This window comes from Leptosomus discolor, chromosome 13, assembly GCF_034619465.1.
Source record: "Leptosomus discolor isolate bLepDis1 chromosome 13, bLepDis1.hap2, whole genome shotgun sequence".
Lineage (NCBI taxonomy): Eukaryota > Metazoa > Chordata > Aves > Leptosomiformes > Leptosomidae > Leptosomus > Leptosomus discolor.
The window spans coordinates 4,517,014-4,535,786 of NC_141403.1; the positions used below are offsets into that span (position 1 = coordinate 4,517,014).

Sequence of the window (18,773 nt, forward strand, 5' to 3'; positions counted from 1 at the left end):
TTTCTTGCAGAATGCTGAGTGGAACAGAGCTGTACACTGCTTGGCATTTTACTAACTCCAAACTTTACTGTTTGTAACATCTGTTCTGTGTGCTTGTAATTTACTGTTTTCTGCATTGGTACTGTGACCTTTCTGAAGATTTATTTCTACCTTGTGCCATGTGTGATTGTTACATTCAGATGGGCATGTCATGTGCTTCAGCCCTGTGGGTGAGATGCGTTCCCTCAACATTGCAAGATTTTTAAATTCTCGTGGAAGAATGGAAAACTGAAAAATTTGGGAGAACCCGCTCTCATAAAGTCAGCCTGCCTTCAGTTTGCTCTACTGTTGTTCCTTCTGCTGAGCTGAGCTGTGTGGAGGTGCACTGGCTATCCCAGCTAATGCAGAAAGTGGTAAATTACCCTCTGCTCTGGCTTCCTCTTCGGGACCTGGGAGGTGTCGCATACCCCAGTTTGTTGTCCTGAAGCGCTTTTTCTCACAGGGACTCTCTGCTGCTGGAGCTCTAGTGACTGACTGAAGAGAGTTTATTCCCCCTGAGAGCTTTCCGTTTGAGGCTACAGGTGCTGTTTTGGAACACTTGAACAGTAATACGTTAGCAGAATTCGCCTGAGTGAGGTGAAGCTGCGTGTAGTCTTACTGATGTCGACATCTGGTGCGTTTCCATACATCACGTCCTATGGATCCTCTCCCTGCAGTGTGTTCAGCTTCCTGTCGCTGTGTAGCAAGAGAACCACAAAATATGCCATCCCCAAGAGATCATAATTTCTCTATTTTTCTCCTCATTTCTCTTCCTTATTGGTAGTTAGGGAGTTATTAAAACAGACTTTAGAGTTGTAGTTCGGGCGCTGAAGCCAGAATGTCTGAACTTTTTTTTATTTTTAATTTTTTTTAAATTGTGCTCCCTGATGTTTTTCCTTTTCTTCTCTCCAAACTGCTTTTTGGTTGTTAAGAGTCGAAGTAGCCTGGCTTTCTTCTTAGCCTCCCTCCCAGGCTGCCCTTGGCATGGCCAGTGCATCATCCGTGACCATGTACATTCAGGGTTGATGTGGGTTAAATATATGTGTCTGCTGTGAAGCCGCTTTGTTAGGTCTGAAGATTACCACCCTTTGCTCTGCCAGAGACGTGGTAGAGCCATGCTGAAGTTTTCAGAAGGCTCAAGATCTCAGGGTCTGTGATCTCCAAAGGAATGGGGAACTTTTTTCTTTTTGTGTGTTTGGGTTTTGTTTGGTTTAAACCTCCTGGAATTCAGAGTAATGCAGAACATCTGTAAAGTACTGCGTCAAAACATGGTTTGATGTCATGGTATATGACGTGGTATATGACTGAAGGGCAGCATCACCCTCCATACTGAAATAAACAGAAATGAACGGAACTAACCGGGGAAGCTGATGTGTTCAGCATGAAATGTGTGTGTTCATCTCCCACACGCTTGAAATATCTTTGTGGATTAACTGAACTACTCCATGTCTGGGTTCCAAATTGGAGTGAGAGACTGACATCCCAGAGGTCACCAGGAATTACGTAATTAACTATGGACCTAAGAGCAGATCTGCTAGGTGGTCAGAGTTCCTCTAGCTTAGGATCCTGTTTCTGGCAGTGACAAAAGCTACCAAAATGCCTAGGAAAAATTATAACAGGGCTCACACTTGATGATACTTCCCCAAAGTATTCTCCCAACAATCTCCCCAAGGTCTCTGACTCAGGAACTTTCTGAACCAGAACTAGTGTTCTTAGCAGTTCAAAATAGATTTCTTTTTCTTCCACCAGGAAGTTACTGGTTGTTTTTCTGAACTCATGCATACAAGATAGACCTGTTTTGATCACACAATTGTGAAGCATCAGGCTTTTTTGGGAATTATGCCCAAGGTCTTTGGCAGGTTTCTTCCATTGCTATTGTTGCCAAAAAGACCTTTCGCTGTGATTTCAAAGGTTCTGCTAAGAGTGGCAGTGGGAGCTTCGTGTCCCATTTGCCTAGGTTTGGATCAGGATTTCTTCATCTGTCTCTGAGGATCCTGAAGGTGGGACTCCTTTATATGCTGGTGGGGTGGTGCTGAATCTGCCTGTCCAGCCCCCTCATGGCAGGGCTGCTGAATGGCTTTTGGCAGAGCTTCTTATTTCTTGGCTGGAAGGTCAGGGAGGTTCTTGTCAATCATAGAGAGGCTTCACCAGAGATACTTCCCAGCTTAAATGGCTTGTTCCTCCCACCAGTCAGTCTGTCCTGCTGGTTGCACTCATTCTGGACTATTTGTGAGATCTGCAGGAATTAATTTGTTTCATCACGGCCCATCTAGCAATGATTTCTGTCTGTTGCCTTCCAGGGGGTGGCACTTACCACAGCAGTGCTCTGCGAAGGGCTGATGTGACCTTTACAGGTGGAAACTAACCCAGCTCATCGCTGGTACCTGATTTTTCTTGTACTCTGGCCCTTCTGTGACCAACATTTTGAATCGCTAGTAGCCAGCATGTTGCTGCACGTCTTTGAGAAGATTTTTCTTTCTATGGAAAATTCTGTTAGAAGTGAGGGAGCATTACAGGCCCTGGTGGCTGATTTCCCCTCCTTTTAAATGGTGTTTTTTTAAAGGAGGTGTGTTGTGCATCCCAAATACCTCTTCAAAATTCACATCAACCAGATTTATCAGTGCCTTTCTATCTCTTTTCATGGCACTTCAAGCCTTGTGTATGAGGGATTGAATTTATACTTCATGCCCCTGGGATGAATAAGCTCCCTTTTTATATTCCTGGGGCCAGATCTTTCAAATGATCCTTGAGCCTGTGTCAGTGGATGCTTTCTCTGACTTGCTAGCTGACTGTGTGAAAGCTATGGAGGGCTGCTGGAGGGGCAGCTGTGCATGCCAGGCCGTGTTCCAGGACCGCTGAGCTGCAGCACCCCTCTGTCACCAGGAGCTCAGAGTGCCCAGGGCTTTGCTGAGAAATGCCCTGTGTCTGACACCGATCGGGCAGCGATCTGAGTTTCCGTCTTTATTTCCCCCAAGCATTACACTGCTGCAGAGGCATCTGGCACCAAAGAAGAGCTTTGCAGTCCTCAAATTGCTGCTTGAGTGGAAGATTTCTAAACACATCCAGGCAGCTGTATGCTCCCTCTCTGAGAGCGTCCATGTGGACTTGTCTTTCAATGGGAGAAGAAAAGTTACCTTCAAGCCGCTAAACTGAAGGTTTTTCAGACAAGCATTCCATAGGTACCTGCGGTTCTCACTCCTTCTCTCTTTCTCAGGGTCCCTCCGCGATATAGAGTCGGTGGTTAGAGAACACTGGGTATGCTCTGACCCATGTTCTCATTACCATAGTGTGGTGTCTATCCATTGTAGATGCTGAGGTTCAAAAGAGATGAAGGAGAGTCTGGCCAAGAGTTGTAGAATGTAGGTACTCTTGTGGTACCAAATGTGCCTGTGGACCACGCACCTGGAACAGCAGTTCAGTGACTTCATCTTGCCTGTCCTCCCTGCCTGCTGAAGGAGCTTCTCAAGGACAGTCTAGCCTGAGCACCGTGGGGAAAAAGAATGGGATAGTTTTTGAAGCTGGCTTAATCCAGCCTGGTTTGGCCGTCAGTGAAAAGAACGATCCTCCCTCAGTCCCTTCCTGCCCCACCTCCTCCCTTTCCGTCACTTGTTCCTTCCTCTCCCTAGTATCTGCTCACATGCTCTGGTGGCTTTGCAATTAGCTGGATTAGCTCATTGATTTTGTTAAAAACTGACCCTGAAGAAAGAAATTCATGAGTGCTGTAGACAGCAGAATGGGAAATGAAGGAATACGCAGTGTAGGAATGGGCAGGATTGCAGCACAGTTACTACTTGCACCTCTTTAATTATATATTATTGTAAGGTATTCTTCCTTCTTTAAGATTACCACGTATTGCCACGAAACCTGCACATTGAATTTCTTGGGCTGTAATTAGGCTTTGCAAGTGAAATTAAGTGAATGAGGATTTCAGCAGCAAGCAAGCGAGAACTTCTGTGAATTATCCAAGGGTGAAAGAGAACATTGCAAAACCTTAAAGTAAACTTTTCACATGGATGAGCAAACAAGTAAACTCCTCTGGAAACTGTAGATACTGCAGTAATCCAGCCATCTCCTCACCCACAAATTCTCCCTTCAATGTACAGCCACATATACTTGATTTATTTTTGATTGACATAACAATATAAGAGCCAAATGAATTAAAAACGAAGCGAAGTTCTGAACTTTGGTGTTTCATCACATGCCAGGAATCCAAAGTGCTTTGCCGTGTTGTTCGAGAGAGCGTTCTATCATCAGCAGTAATAATAATTTGAGTAATTAAATTAAACTATCTCTGCATCTAAATAAACAAATAGATTGTGGTTCTGTAGAAGGGGTGTGTGTGCCAAGCGTGAGACTTGGCTAGTTGTTGATATTGTGCTGCTTTCAACGTAGAGGCATTGGGCTTCATTTAGTATCAGCTTCCAGTGTTTGCACTAATTTTAAGACTGGCTTGCAAGAGACCCTGGTACTTTGGTAGGGTTTTTTCCTCCAGGGTCTTTTAGAAGCTTTTATATAGATATAACTCCTGATTTACCTAGTATTTTTAACTGGTTTATAGTCAGAGGTATTTAAAAGAAAAATGTTATCATTGTCTTCAACCTGCTTTATCAGCTGAGTAACATACACTGCTGACCAGTCAGAATTGTCATAAAATTCTGCACGCAAGAAATGCACAGTTTGGAAGTGACGAACAGTCTCTCTCATGAGCTGTCTTAATACTTTTTTTTTTTTTTTTTAAATAAACTGTTGGTGTGTTTCAAAATTGAAGGGTTGTTTTTTTGTGTGACTTGGTTTATAAAGTGGATGAAAATGCAAATTGTGTACCATGTCTAGAGGGGAGAGGTAAATGCTCAGTTACTTTGAAGGCTGAGAATTTTTGTGGTTGGGAGAATTTGTTTATGCATGCCAGATGACTTGGGGTTGACAGAGGACCACAACTGCAGCTAGTCAGGCAAAACAGAATTCAAGTGTGAATATTCTAAGTCCTTGCCTGTAGGCATAGAAAACTAGTCCGTGTTTAGCAGAAGTTTGCACATAAGCAGACCTTAACGCAGTGCCGCTGAGTGTTTGGAGTGGCACCGCCACGTTACAGCTTTCCCTGAGAAGGTGACAGCGGTGGCACCCATCTCTCTTCATCAGTCGGTCTCAAAGGACTTGTCAGAAGGGGTCAGTTCTCCTACTCCTGCTTCTCAGATCTGGAAAGGGAGGTCGAGCTGTAAGGGCTTGGACAGAAATGGCTTGTGTCCATCACATGGGAGACTTTCTGGTGGAGCCCTTTGTCCTGCTGGAAAATACTGGTTCATGGGAAACAGAACGCTTTGCAGAAAAGCATGTTGCAAACGATGAAAATTTGGTTCACATAAAAGTGGTTTTGAGAACACTTCAGTTTTGTATTTCAAAATGACTTTATTTCAGTTTCAGTATAAAATGTAATAAGGACTGGGGAATACAAAACAGGGACAAAATATTTTCTTTTTTGGTAGAATATAACTTTATTTAATAAACCGGAAAGGTTTTAGGGCCCCGTTTCTTTGGTTTGGGTTTCTTGAGGGTTGGGTTAATTTTTTTTGAAGTTTCTCATAAATTGAAACTAAAATATTTTTATTTATTTTCCAAAGGAAAGGCATTCGCAATTGTGAAATGGGCCTTAAAATAAACAAACAAATAACGAGGGCAGCTCTGCCGTTAAGTTCCAGTATCACATTCACAGTTCCTCCCCTGCTTCTTCTCTGCTGTGGGAAGACCATAATTCATATCAGCTGTTTTTCTTGGGATGCTGTGTTTTTCCCGATGCAATTGTGAATCAAAATGGATGGAATTTGGGCTCCGCTGTCCCTGTCCTCTGGCACTTTGTCCTTCCCCGCTAACGGCTCGTAGCATTCGGCAGGTAGAGAGCAACAATTCTCCCCTCAGTGACCAGAGTGCAAATCTGAGCAGGGCTAGGTGAGAAGGAGAATAAAACTCATCATCTTGCGGTACAGAGCGGGGTCTGTCTGAGCAGCCATCGCCCTGTGCGGGCTGCAAAGCCAGCTAGAAGTAATTTCATTTCAGTGCAAAGTTGTTTCTTGTTCAGCATAGACAAAAGTGCTTGGAATCAAACTGTGGGGCTGCTGGTATCTGTTCACGTTGCTTTAAAACAAGAGAGCCTTCTGTGTCCTGGTGGCCTACTGATCAAATGGATGATCGGTTTTGCAAAAATTATTTTTTAGGCAGTGCATCTATCTTGCTCCTTCTTTCTCCACATTCATCTCCAACTGTGAATCATCAGCTTTTAGAGCTTTGTGCTCTTCTAACTCGGTCCCTGACAACTGTTGCTTTGAGAAAGGTCAAGGACTGCAAACACAGCTTCACTTTTAGCAGAGTGTGATTATTCGGTTTTTAAATAAATGTATTTTGTGAGTATCTAATAAAACAAGACTGGAACAAAGCGAATGAGTTGCAAGATTAAAAAGTTCAGACGTGGTGAGAGAGGGCTTCTTGTAAGGAGTTTGTGATTTCATTGGTGTTTGGAAGAAGTGCAGGTAGGCTTTTGTCTCTACAGTTAATAGTATCTATAAACAAAAGAAAAATTGCCAGAAAACCTTAACATGTCTTTTGATGGGGCAGTGTATTCTACTCATGTGGATTTTTTGCAGTCAGACAGATCTGCAGAGAGCAGAGGGATGCCCATCTTCAGCATGCCAGGATTTCTTTCTCCTCATCCAGACTTTGCATTTTTATTTTTCATTTTCATTTACTTTCCAGATAAATCTGGTGTCTTAATTGTGAAGATCTTAGAAATGTTTGAGGAGTGTACAATACAAGTTGCCATCTGCCAGCAGCTGGAACAGTCTCCTGCTACGCTTTCATCCGAGGAGGCTGTCATCAAGGCAGGAGAACCAATACTCAAAGTCCTCTTCGCGAGAGAGACAGCAGCTCACCTGAAGAGCAGGCCGCAGGATGTCGTCCACATCTACCCTCCGTGGTGAGTCGGGAGAACTGGCCGCGCTTGCTGTTGTAGGAAAGACCTTGGGGGGTAGGCGAGAGCAGGGCTCTCTGGTGGTCATCTGGCAGCTGGAGGGGCTTTGGCAGATACCTTCAAGATCGCTCAGATAACAACTGAATGCGTATCACCATGCCTCTAGTGTTGCTCAGGGCTGCAGTTTTGTTTTCACTTCATATTTTCATGTTTAGAGGGGTAGAAAGGCCTGAGCAACGTCTTATCAATGATAAGGCCAATAAAGTGCATACTTTCTGGTAGCAAAGTAGTTCAGGAATGCTCATCCGTTGCTGTGAGCGTGGGTATAATGTTTCAGAGGAAAAGTCTGTATAAACTGTGTAGCATTCAGCAAAAACAATATGCAGCTAAAAAACTGGGGGGAAAAAAACCCAAATGAGATATCCACACTCTTCTTAAGGGATCGGTAAACACCTTTTTGGTAGTTCCACACTGCTGCTGCTGTCACTGTCCTCAGCGCCCCTGATCCCTCTTCAGCACAGCCCTTTCTGGAATTCTTCAAAATTTTTAGTCTACATTGGTGGTTTTTTCAGGATTGGATTACTTTCCTGGTTTTAAGAAGTAGCATGAAGTGATGAGATTTCTATTAAAGCAGCTGGTTGTCGGTGGCTGTAGGTGGGAAGGTCTGCTCTTCATAAAAATTCAAGAGGACTTTGAAGCAGGAATATTACTCCTCTTTTCACTCTTCTCCACCCAAATTACAAGAGAGGAAATATTTTTCTTCTTATATATTTCAGCATTCGTTACCTGAGTTTTAGCCTCCAGCTGCCTCTAGTGTTTGACCGTATCTGTTTCCAAAATACTGCCTCCTGTTTTGCAGAGTCTGTATCTGGTTTTTATCTTCATTGATAGCTGCAAATATTTTTTTGGGCTCCCCAATTTGTAATCTTTCGCTTCTAAAATGTTGTTTAACTCTTTTTGGAGGCGATTAAAAAATTAAAGGAGGATATTTAATCTGTGGTTTATTATGGCTACAGATAACAACTATTGATAGTTTAGATGTAAATAGATTGGTAGCTAAGGGAAATACACTTGAATCAGTCCTAGTCTGATATGAAATAAGTTGCTGCTTTTTTTTTTTTCTTCCTGCCACCCCCGAGGTACTAATGTTTGTTCTTGTTTACCTTTTCCTTCAATAAACTTCTTTTCGTGCTTGACATTTGCTTTTGTTTCCCCTGTTTTCTTCTTGTTTCTCTCTCCTACAAACTTCTGTCTTAATTCCATTTTTCTCTTCAGGTTTCCTCTGTTGTTTTTAAACCCCAAGGCATTGCGTTTATGCTGCTGCCCCTTTCTGTATAGACCTTAACCCACAAAGATTTTTATACCAGCAAAAGTGTTTTAGTTAGGGTATGATTCAACTTTTTCTTTTTTCCCTCCTTTTCTGTCTTCCTGAATGATTCCTGTCAGTGTGCTTAGCATGTGTACCTCCCAGACTGCTCCAGCTTGCTCCGTGTCTGCTCTGGGAAGATGTAACTCACTGATACGATCCTTCCCGGACTGCCACTGTCTGTAACTGTGCTGGTGTAGTCTTCTCATTTGTTTAAATTCTGTTTATGTTCTGAACATAGAACTCCTTCCTATATATGCGTATATGTAAACTGTGATTTCTTGAGAAAACTTCATAGCTGCCTGTCTTCCCAGAAATACCACTTTTTATTTGCTCTTGTTTTTTATTTTAGTAGGATGCGCTTTTCCTGTAAGCAAAAGGTTATTTCATAAAACCAGAATGTTTGGGCAGGCGCTATGTCTGTGTTGTCCGAGTTGCTCTCCTTACTTATGTGGCTGTCAAGGCACTTTATAAAGACATTAGTCAATAGTGGCAAAACTGTGTTATATCTCATCTCTAGTCCTACTTTCTATCGTTTTGGAATTATCTTAATGTCAGTTGTCTCTTTGTTTACTCAACCAGAAGTCAAAAGAAGTTGGTCTGGATACTGTTAAACTAAACCTACTGGAGGCAGGGAGGGGGGAGGATGAGGGATGATTTTGCTTTAGATTATTATTATTTGGCACTTCTAGTTTACATTAATTGGAAATTGCACTTGTATACTCAGTGGAAGTTTCCTCTGTCGTATTTCCAAGCTTCTATTCTGTTAAACTCTTCCTTGAAAGCTCTGAATGCTGAAATGTAGTTTCTGTTACTCTGCATTGAATTTGCGCTTCTGTCGTCAAAAACAAATGCTGTTTGTGTTAAAATGCTTTCCTGTCGATTCGCATGTGTGACTGGTGTAAAACCAAATTAACTAAATCTAACCCGGACATGGTGAAATAAGTGTATTTGTGTATCTTACTGATACCACCCATCAGAAAAAGAAAAAGGGAACAAAAAAAGTAGATGCAAGGGGAGACAACCTTGAATGACCTGTGTGTGCTTGGGACACCCAGCACGCTGTGCGTCGTCCTCCCGTGTTTTGCTACTCGTATGGTAAGGCAGAGTGGGATGAGATGGGGTGCTTTATAGATGGACTGCTTCTGCTGCTGTAGAGGAACGTCCCGAGAGCAGGATTTCCCGGTATCTTTAAAAGACCACCCCAGAATTATGTTCTGACTTTGTATTTTGCTTTCTGACCCGACAGCTGAGTGAATAGGTAAGATGCAGACGCACAGGCTGCTGACTTCTGTGTGTGACTATTCGTGAGCAAAACTGGAATGCATCATTTTGAGCCTTTATAAAATTAGACTTTGCTTTTATGACTGTATTTGTATGTGTTGTGAACTCAGTGCACAGCTTGGTATGTGAAACGTCTCTGGCAGTAGACATGCATAAATACTTCAGGAAGCAGTGTTGAGGGATTTGTTGGTATATTTGTTGTTATTTGTTTACACACAGAATCCCGTGGTCCCTCAGCACTAGAGTACGAGCAATTTAATTTAAAAAATAAAATATTGACAGGAGGCCAGTTATAAGAATCTCACCACTTGGACATTGCTCATGAGAGGAACTTCTCGTCAGAGTAAGAATCTGCAGGACTGAGCCCTGATTTCTTTATAACTGGATATGGATTTCTCTGGGTCTAGTGTCTCAAGGTACATATTTAGAGTCTTGAATGAAAGGATTTTCATGTGAGAATTGTCACTTGCTGTAGGGAAAGCAACCCCAATAGGTTGATTAACATTTTAAAACCAGCATGTCTGGTGGAGGAAGGAGCTCAGCTGCCTGCCCTGTGAGCCGTCTGATGCGAGCCCGCTCCAATCTCAAGGCTATATAGAAGTATTCTTGCAGCGTTGTATCTAAATGAAGTCTATTAACCTGGACACATGAAAATGGTTGCGTGTTTTAGGCTGGAGCTGGTTTGTGTCTGGCCAGCTGGGACAACAGGCAAAAGAACTCAGCCCTGCCTGCCCCTGCCTGCGTAGGCTTGCCTGTGGTTGTCTTTGCAGTACCCGAGCAATTTCTTGGATGAAGATTTTAAATGAACACCTCATAATTTTTGCAGACTGAATCTGAATCATTAAGTGTTTTTAACAGCTGGAATAGGAAAAGCTTATTACTGAGTCTAATTAAATTGATTACTAAGTCTTTATTCACTTCGCAGAAATATGTGTCCAGCAAAAAGCGAAGACTGCTTGATGCTGCAAAGATGTGAGAGAATGGGAACAAAGGCTTCCTGGTTCCGTTGGTGCTGATTTTATGGCTTCAACTTACCTGGGGTTTTTTGGTTTGTTTAATTGTAAAAATGGTAGAAACGATTTACCATACCTAACAGAAAGTGATAAGAGATGATATTTTTAGAGACTTGAGGATTCATTTTTCTGTTATACAGCAGGGCTTGAGGATAGACAGTTTCCTTCAGATAGTCCTGCCTCCTGCTTGTAGATAAGCCTGCTTTGAATATTCATGATAAATTAACCTGAAGAAAGTGGTGCAGATTAAAATGACTTCCCTTGCCATTAAATTTAACAACTCTGAAATGTTTTTCGTGTATTTCTGAAGTTAAACGACTAGAAGTATGTCCTTGGCAATAGCAATATAAACCACAGATCATGTTTGATTTGGACAGGCTGAGGCCGATACATACCTGTTGAATATGACGGTCTGGTGTGAAACCGCTAGTTCAGGAGGTTCATATGCTGCTGCTGACTGGAGGGCTGGGACAGCATGAAGGGGACAGAACCACTTGGTGTTCTGTTCTTGCATTGCCTGTAAACATTGGCCATTGTGCACTGCAGAAGAGAGGATCCGTGGCTGGATAGCCGCTGTTCCCTACGCAACTTCTCTGTGCCTAAAAAAATAAAAAAAGAGAGTTTATTTTAGGAACTCAGTATGGTAAGTATATAAAACACTTAACTCTGTGACATCAACAAGCAACTTCAAAGTTGTTCTTTAGTTTCTCTTAACCTATGAAACCACGGGGAATCATCATTACTCAGCTTTGAAAGTGTTCCAGTGCCTGGTGACAGTGTTTAATGTGGACTTCTCGTTTCTACTTGTATTACACTAGGTTCAGTCTGTCCACAATGAAAGAGGTTTAGAAGAGTTTGAATTATTTGCTGCCGAGAAGAGCTCATACAAAACACTGCTGCAGGTCAGCTGATGTATGAAACCTTGCATCTCAGGTCCTTTAAGGTGGGTCAGTGATGGAAGTTGCTGTAGAAACATGCAAGCCAGCTCTGAACAAGTTTATGTACAGGAACCTGGCTTTTATGTATGCAATCTAGCTTTGTGGACTTAGTATTCTTCTACTTTAGAATTATCCTGGTTGTGCCGTAGGCTGTTTTGTTGGCTCAACAACGGGACTTATGATAAATGGATGTGTTACTGTGATTTTTGATTGTCTTATTTAATACACCATCTCACGTTGCATGGTCTTACATAATCTTGGTGAGCAGTAAGGGTACCAACACAGGCAGCTAACATGAAATGGGTGTTTTGAACCAGTATGACCGGTGTTAAAGAGGGTTTGGTTTGCCCTCCATTTGATGAAGACAAAGACTTTTTATTACTGTCGCTCTCTCCAGGGAAGCATTTAAGAACATTGTTACAGAATCTCTCCCTATCACAAGAAAGATCATGTGAAAGTAGGATCTTGGGCTTCATATATTAGTGAAATGCAGAAATGACCTAGTGCTGCTCTGTAAGAAGGAAAGCATCTATATCCTTTAAAATTTTCTCATTCCATAAAGGTAAAATACAAATACAAATTAAAGACATGTACGGAACATCTTTTGCATAAATTCCCTTTCTCTACTTACTCCACAGACAGGCAGCTGCCTTGAGTGCTTGGTTGATCAGTTGGACAAAACTGAGCTATGTTCAACGTCTTCCTTTGATGAAATCTGAGCGTTTATAAATAAATAAATATATATACACACACACACGTACAAATATTCAAATGGAGGGAAAAGGGGTGGGGGAAGCTCACCAGTCAGATCCTTCCCGCCGGAAAGATGTTAGCTCTGCCTTTACATTCTTTCTTTGAAGATGTTACAATAGCAGAGTGGGATAACCCTGATAAGATGGACAAGGCTCACTCAGAAGATAAAATTCTATGAAACTTCAGAGCTGTAAAGCCAGTGTGGGCACTATTTCTAAAGTACATATGGGAATGGCCTTGGAGCCAAAGATCAGATCAGATCAACTGCTTGGAATTGTTTCTCAGAGATCATGCAGTTATGAAAATTGAAGCTCCTTTCAGAAGAAGCTGAAGCAGATGCAGGTTTCTTGCAAGTATTTATATTTTCTTGTCAGAATACACCTTTCGTAGCGCAATCACATCAAAAGCAATGAGTTGTCTTCTGAGAATAGGAATACATATACTTTTTGTGAACTGGAAGTTGTCTCCAACAAGCTTTCCATATAATTTCTTCAATACTTCCATTGCTTTATCCATTTTGACAGAGTAGTCCTGAGGATTTTGCTCATTTTTCTATTTTTAAAAATAAATTTGATTTTTTTGTGCATCCTCTCATGTAAGGGAGAAAGTTGTGTCTGTAGAGCTACTCAGGTATATCCTATTTTATGTCTCTAGAACTAAAGAGATTAAGCCATTAGTGTTACTTGTGTTTGTTCACCTTGCATGTAGAAAATCAAAACACCACCATTTCTTAATAATCAAATCAATGATTATGTTCCTTCATAGATGAATGACATAAAATGGAAAAATACAGAATTACAAAGCTTTGATTCCAAGAGGAGAACAAGTCATTTATGCCATTTCTGTGATTTGTCACAACCACCTGAAGCAACAGATACCTGGTATTTTGGATGTGGGCTATGTCTTATAAACATAGTAACGTGCTCACACTTTTACAGTGAGATAACTTGCTTATTTTTATAACTATAGCATAGATAGATGTATTATATGAATGTCATACATAAACTATTACCACCCTGAAAAACAAAGATGAAAGAACTGCTCTCTATGAAAGAGGTTTTCCACGGAGAAAAGAATGGAAACATTTTTGGGGAAGATGGGAGCCTTAAGATAGTAGAGTTCTGTAGAAGATTAAAACTGGATTTTAAACACGACTGTCTGTCTCTGGGCTAATAGCTGTTGGCGTCCTGACACGCTGAAAAAGGGGGCTTTCCACTGTGTTGCCGCAATGAAGTGCGGGGGTTTGTTGACATGTTTTGTTTGCTTTCAGCCAAATCAGAGGGGTCAGAAGCGAGTGGTGTGTTTGCGAAGCAGCAGCTTGGGTTTTAGATCAAGGATGAAATGCGCTGTTGTCGGCACAGAAACCTCCAGCAGGGGTAGAATAGGTGTCTCTGTGTGCAGGTGATGTCTGACTTGGGCACGCGCGGTCGGTTATGCTCCTGGCTCGCGCGAGGGCTGCCCAGGCAGCCTGCGCAGAGCTCGCCTGGAAGGAGCGTCCTGTGGTGTGCTCAGGAGGGAATTCTGGCTCCAGAGGGAGCCTCCCCCAGGATGACTTTCTTCAGTGTGGGCCATTCCACCTGTAAGAATAAAGGCCGTGTGGAAAAGAGGCAGTGAATGTAAACAGCCTGGTTTGTGCTGGGGGGTGGTTTTCTACATTTTTGTTAAATACTGGATACCCTCCACCACTGATCCTCTGGATCGATTGTTGTGTCCAGTTAACAGGAAACATCTTGATCACCTCACTCTGGTGCTTATACATTGAGGAATTAGCGTACCTTTGAGTCCATGGTTTTCAGGAACAGAAGAGGAAGATTATATTTTTAAACATCCGTTCCTTACAGTCAGTGATGCTGTTTACATGTGAGTTCTTCTGCTATTGGAAAAAATATTCAGAGAGAATGAAAATGCCTTATCCTAATAATCATAAAATTATCTCATTCTGAAAATCTAATAATGTGTACTTTTTTTTTTTTTTTAATGAAAGGTCTGTACTTGAAACTTTGCAGCTTTTATAAGTGAGGAAATTCCAAGCATTTTGTAGTGACAGATACTGTTAGTGGGTAGCTGTCCACTGACGTCAAAAACAGAGGATGGTGAGCAGCTTTGTTCAAGTCAACGAAAAATGTACAGTCTTGGATAAACTCTGTGTTAGCAACGGAGCTATCAATGATATACGAGCAGCTTCACATGAGTTCCCATGTGCATTCAGTCCAATGCTAAATTCCAGATCTTGTTTAATGAGCAACTGATGGAGCCAAGACCCGGCACTGCACAAAATCCAGCAGTCTGCTTTATCCAGTCATGAAGGAAAAACAAGCTAAATAAGTTCAGATGAAGAAGTTCAGAATTACTGCAGGGTTATTAAAAAGTTGTGATTTGTATTCCTCTGCTAATGTTTATGACTAACGCATTTGGGACGTGTAAAACAATACTTAATTTGCAAAAAGACTATGTGCCAAAATTCCTGCAGTAGTTTAACCACTAAAGAGCAAGTTTTGACTGTGTGAATGGGTTCGTTTAAATGTTTAAAATATCAGTAATCAGCTAATCTCTTTTTAAAATTTACATTTTGAACAATTATGATTTCTTGTTGCTGGATTGCTGTTCAGTACTTTCACTTTGTGAAATACCATGTATTTCCATAGCTCATCGTGGAGAAACAATTTTAAAGTTGAGTGCAGCTCTCTGGCACGTGTGATTTGCTACTGGACGGTTAAGATTTTTACATACAGTTCTGTATGCAGTTATGTTGGGCTTTGAATATGCTGGGTATTTTACACCACAGTGGGTTATCTCGCTAAGGATGCTTGTGTCCTTATGCGGTTTTGTACGGGTGAAGAGATGGGTAAAGTGTGAGTTTACCAAATTGTCGTGTCTGACAATTCCCTTCAACCTTTCTCAGGCTCCTCCTCCTGACTGTCATATTTAAGTGTAGGTAAGAGAAAGTTAATTACTATACTCGCAGCAGAAATAATAATTAAACCTCCAAGTATTTCAAAAGCGGAATGTTGCTTTCAAATATTTGAAAAAATTGGAATGTTGCTACCCAAAATGCAGTATTTAAAACATCTTTGCTCTCCTGGGGGGTGGGAGCATGGGAGGAAGGGAGAGAGCAAATTTTGCTGTTACTTCTACCAGGCAGATTGCTCTTCTTTCAGAAAAAAGTTGCCCGTGGTTTTATGTAGTTTTGGCAGCAAGAACATACTTTGGCATATAAAGGCAGTTCAGCTGTGAAACATTCAGTGCAGACTGTTGTGTGTTTGATGAAGCTTCTCTTCCTACCAGTCTTCTGAGTCAACATTAACCGCGCAGATTGCAATTTTATATTTTTATTACTTCTCCCTGAGTGGTAGGTTCCTTTGACAGCTTCCTGAGATGTCTTGAAAAAGTTTTCCTCTCGTTACTGTCCCAGGGCAGCCTCCTGGCAGCCCAGGTTTCTCCCAGCAGAAGTATCAGAACAGTATCCATGACATTAGAAGTGATGTACAACCATTAATTTTACCTTTGAGGGATTCACTGTGTGTTTTGAAAGCCAAATCACTGATGTGGCTCCAAAAAAAGTCATACTTGGAAGTATGTGGGAAGAGGTTTGTGTATGTGTGTGTTTTTTTTGTTCTGGATCTTTTTTTTCCTCTCTTTAACCTCTTTGGACTCCTGATATGGTATCTGATGTCTCTCTCCTTAATAAAAGAGTTAAGAACCCTAGTGAACATTTTGTGGATTTCTGGTTTTGATGGTTCGTGGAGATCCTCTTGGATTTTTATTTTTTTCCTAAGTGGTGCATGTTGGTTGTAGAGCAGATCATGATGATGGGCTTTGCAGAGTCTTCCTGGGAGTCACTGTCCATAAACAGTCCCCAAGGTCCTCGGCTGGCATGAAAGAGAGGATTGCCTATCTATCCACCTGGAAGCTGCTGCTGCTGTCCACATCTGTTAGTGCAAAGCTAAGTCTGTCAGCATTTTCAGCTAATATCTTGTAACTTGAACTGAGGCTGTGACGAAAAACCCCCTTTTGCCATGTCCAAAGTATTGTTGGGACAGACATTGTAGATCATAACTTTACTACTCTGAAAAAAACTGGCAGAATATCTGCTACAATGCTGCGTGCTACAACACACTGAAAGCACCGAACTTGAGAACACTTCCGATTCAGTATAAAACCATAAATTGCATTGATTGTATTTGTGTTTTCATTTGTCTTCCCAGCATGGCACAGCATGTCTGCCTTCTGTGTTTCCCAGAAAAAAAAACACCACTGCTTCGAGTTGAGGTTCATTTTTGAGAAACACGGGCAATGCAACTATGTGAGACTCGTACGTTGCATTTGTGCCTGAGCAAGTACTGCTCGTCTCCTGGTTCCCTGAGCTTGTCCTAAATATTAATTTAACAGGGCCGGCACTATTTTGTGCATTGTGAATGCACAGAATGAGGAAGAGATAAATTTTATTGGTATGGGCTGTTGGTGGAACTTAAAGAGTTTGCAGGCTTAAAGGAGCCCGGATTTACAGTACATGTATATCATAATTGTTCTTCAAATTATTTGAAAACTATATGTATAGGATAGGATAGGTCTATTATCTTCCCAAATATTTCTTACTTTCCATCTTCCACACCAAAATAAATAAGCTGCCCAGTGTTTTCTTTGTCTTTTTGCAGCCTCCTTTGGCTGACACTCATGGCTTGCAGTTTGAGAAGCTACGCACGAGGTGCTTGTTTCATTTTGCTGGGAGATGCTTGACTAGGAGCTCACTTTCCAGTCTTGCTATGTAGCAGGGAGCCATTTGCAAGCTATACTCAAAACCTAGCCCATTTTAAAAACAAACATCAACATACCACATTATCAACTTCTAGAACAGGCCACCTAAGCCTTGAGATTTGCCTTTGGTTGCTGGTCACTTCAGATATGGTTGTAATTTCCTGATTTTTGAGGGCAGACGCTCAGGAAGGAATGGAATCCCATTAGGTTTACTGGTCATGCTGAAATTGCTCTTAGCACCAGCTCAGCTTAGAGGAGAAAACTGGGGGGCTGATTTATTTCCACAACATAAATACAAGTGACACCTTTTGAGGAAGAAAAAAAAAAAGGCAACTTTTATATCTATCAGTTTTTTAGGTTACTACGTATAAAAGTATTCTCTTCCTGTGTCTTACAGTAGTTAATTGGTCAGGATCCTTACCTGCGATCACAAATCTTAGGCAAACCCTGTATATTGAAGATTGCCTTCATAGAAGAGGTCTGAGATTTGGAAATATGTGTAACCTTACATGTAAAGCCCTTCTATGTCTAGATTAAACACGCGTTTTCTAAATGAATAGGTATTACTTGGTGTTGCAGTCTTGATTTTTTTGAAGCTTTTCTTGAAAAGTACATTTCCTATCCCACATTACCAGCTGTCTTGATGTACTTTGGCTATGTCTCGGTAGAGCCATCTTCCATCCAGAATGTGGGCTAAATTTATTAGTTAATACATTAGTTGTAGTTTGTTTATTTAACTGCTACTTCTTTATTAACTATAGATGTATTGTTGACAATTCGGAGGAGAATACTCCCTGCAAGCTAGCAAGATAAAATCCAGCCCGTCATCAGATGATAAAACTTACATAAAATGCATATATTGACATATGTAAATCCTACATTATGAAAATGTAGAAGCCAGAGTAGCACACGTGGTTTGTTATCTCTCTTGACTGAAACTGGGCATGATTGTAATCAAGTGCGTTCGGGCTGGAGTCTGGAATGAGAACTCCTCCACTCTGGGCACCGAGAGAGTGGTACTCTACCCTCCTTCCCTTATCTTCTGCTTTGGCTCTTCTCAGCTTCCTACATTGTTTTGGAAGCGACACAAGCAGTCACATTGGTGATGCAGTCAATACTATCTTTATTTTACTCTGTGGTGAAGAACGCTTTTCCTTTATTGTGTTCCTCTTCTGTGCGTCCCTTGGTTGTGCCAGACCAGTTGTTCTTGGGACTGTGCTGTACAGTGAATCAATTAAATCATTTGCTTTGAAAGTGAAATATTCTGAGTTCGAGCTGCTGAGCAATATGGCTTACAGCGTGGTCTTGTGGCGGCACGGAAGCCCCAACAGAACAGGCACGGGCCGGGGCTGAACCTCATAGGGTGGGAGCGTTTCAGGTAGCGTTGTGAACATTAGAGAGAGACATATATTTACCTCTGAGAAGTCCCTGCTAACAGCAATAATTTTACACAGCGCAGTGGTGGGAAACCACTTTTCTAAACAGCACGTCCCCAGGAGTTCCCAGGGCGGTGGGAGGCTGGCCGAGACCCTCGGCGACGGGTACCTGGTGGGGCGCGGTGCCTCCCGCCTGCTGCGAGAGGTGGCAGTGCTGTCAGCAGACGCCCAGGTCGAACTGGTCTCAGGTGACTGATCTCTCCCAGGTAGCCTCAACATCTGTTTGTCCAGAACTTCTTCTGGCGTCAAAGT

At 41.9% G+C, this 18,773-nt stretch overlaps 1 protein-coding gene across 2 annotated transcripts in view; it reads left to right on the forward strand.

The window, feature by feature from the left end:
• SPIDR (scaffold protein involved in DNA repair) overlaps nt 1-18,773 on the forward strand; it is a 198,914-nt gene that overhangs the window by 69,724 nt on the left and 110,417 nt on the right. For both annotated transcript variants that reach the window (XM_086472516.1, XM_086472517.1), the window contains one exon: nt 6,763-6,982. In XM_086472516.1, the coding sequence (XP_086328642.1) occupies nt 6,763-6,982 (220 nt within the window). The remainder of the gene's footprint in view (nt 1-6,762; nt 6,983-18,773) is intronic.